We start from the raw sequence: 2,104 nt of genomic DNA, 5'->3' as shown, positions 1-2,104 counted from the left end.
CCAGACCGGGGCACGAACCCGTATCCCCTGCATCAGCAGGCGGACTCTCAACCACTGCACCACCAGGGAGGCCCCAATTTTAACATTTGAATCTGGGGGGAAACAGACATTCAGTCCATTGCAGATGGTGAGGGTGATTCAGAAAGTCTTTCTGGAATGGATGCTGAAAGGTCCAACTGACCAGAAGCATCCCTTTCTTCTCCTCCCTGCAGACACTGTCAGCCATACTCCTACAATTCCACTGACATTTGCCCACTGGGATTGCTACTTAAGAAGTCCTACTTTGGGCTTCCCTGGTGGCGCAGTAGTTGAGAGTCCGCCAGCCGATGCAGGGGACACGGGTTCGTGCCCTGGTCCGGGAAGATCCCACATGCCGCAGAGTGGCTGGGCCCGTGAGCCATGGCCGCTGGGCCTGCGCGTCTGGAGCGTGTGCTCCGCAATGGGAGAGGCCACAACAGTGAGAGGCCCGTGTACCGCAAAAAAAAAAAAAAAAAAGAAGTCCTACTTTTCCGGTCAGCGGCCTGAGGTGACCTCTAAAAATGGTTCGCTATTCACTTGACCCAGAAAATCCCACAAAATCATGCAAGTCGAGAGGTTCATCCTCGTGTTCACTTTAAGAACACTCATGAAACAGCCTAGGTCATTAAGGGTATGCATATCCGAAAAGCCACTATGTATCTGAAGGATGTCACTTTAAAGAAGCAGTGTGTGCCATTCCGTCGTTACAGTGGTGGGGTTCATAGGTGTGCCCAGGCCAAACAGTGGGGCTGGATGCAGGGTCAGTGGCCCAAAAAGAGTGCTGAATTTTTACTGCACATGCTTAAAAATGCAGAGAGTAATGCCGAACGTAAGGGCTTAGATGTAGATTCTCTGGTCATTGAGCAAATCCAGGTGAACAAAGCCCCCAAGATGTGGCACAGGACTTATAGAGCTCACAGTTGGATCAACCCATACATGAGCTCTCCCTGTCACATTGAGATGATCCTTACTGAAAAAGAACAGATTGTTCCTAAACCAGAAGAGGAGGTTGCCCAGAAGAAAAAGATATCCCAGAAGAAATTGAAGAAACAAAAACTTATGGCCCAGGAATAAATGCTGCAAAAAAATAAATGCAAAATAAAAGTAAAAAAAAAAAAAAAAGGAAGAAGTCCTAAAAATAAATTCTTGGTGGTAAGGTATTATGTTATCAGGAAAAGTAACACACTTAACCTACAAATATACTAGGAGGGTTTATTTATGATCAATTATTAATATGACCATCTTCACCTAGTAGAGACAGGTACTAATTGAAAAGAAAACAGAAGGAAGGCTTGAGCAGGGGCACTAGCTTGGCTTCCCTAGAAGCACAGCCTAAGACAGGGATTATTATTCAAGTGGTTTATGAAAGAATGCTTCCAGGAAAAGAGAAAGGGAAGCAGGATAAGACAGGGGAACGAGTGCAAGGATGTGGTCTCAGCTGGAGATGAGCTTCAGTGTAATTTAGGATTGGCCCCACCTTGAGGCAAGAAGGGAGGAGAGGATGGGACAGTGGGGGACCACATCTTTTGAGAAGGCTCCCACTGTCTGGGAAGGGGGCAGCAGGGAGTGGTTATCAGCCACACCTCACAGCAGGGGATGAATGCCCATCAGGCATCTGGAATGTACCAACAGCATCCAATACAGGCAAGGGACCAGCAGGGAGCCTGGGGTCCCCAGCATCCCCAGGGCAATCAGTAGAAGACTTGAAAGACAAAGAAGAAAATGAGGCCAGAAAAGGAAAGTTCCATCAACCTGGGAGATTCCTAAAGACAGTTCTTGATAAATTGTATTTCTCCTCTGGTAGCCCCCTGAAAGAAGGGAGTAATTCCCCCACCTTGTTCTGCACTTGCCCAACACTCAGCTTAGAAAAGCCTTAGAATCTAGCAATGGGAGGCACCCCAAAGCCCTAATCTGCCTTGCCTCAACTGTGACTGCAAGATCCCAGCTCCTCACTCTCCAGGTTGGAAAGGGCTGTCAACAGTCCCTGCATCCACTACTGGTCCCTGACCAGCATTTTCCCCTTTAATCTCTAGCAATGCTAGCACTGCCTGGAGCATGACACTTACACTATAGCTGCAGAGGTGGG

General features: G+C 48.0%; 1 protein-coding gene across 1 annotated transcript; it reads left to right on the top strand.

Annotated features, from left to right (window-relative positions):
* The first annotated feature begins 203 nt into the window (after positions 1 to 203).
* On the top strand, positions 204 to 1,130 carry LOC309809628 (large ribosomal subunit protein uL22-like). Its single transcript, XM_082630884.1, has one exon. It carries the CDS (start codon positions 652 to 654, stop codon positions 1,090 to 1,092), a length of 441 nt encoding a protein of 146 aa, XP_082487010.1. The 5' UTR covers positions 204 to 651; the 3' UTR covers positions 1,093 to 1,130.
* Positions 1,131 to 2,104: the final 974 nt, after the last annotated feature.

This window comes from Mesoplodon mirus (genome assembly GCF_964341445.2).
Source record: "Mesoplodon mirus genome assembly, chromosome: 8".
Taxonomy (NCBI): domain Eukaryota; kingdom Metazoa; phylum Chordata; class Mammalia; order Artiodactyla; family Ziphiidae; genus Mesoplodon; species Mesoplodon mirus.
This window is presented reverse-complemented; position numbering and strand designations above follow the sequence as displayed.

Coding starts and splice junctions, on each gene's coding strand:
- LOC309809628 (XM_082630884.1), top strand. CDS start 652: ATGCATATCCGAAAAGCCACTATGTATCTGAAGGATGTCACTTTAAAG.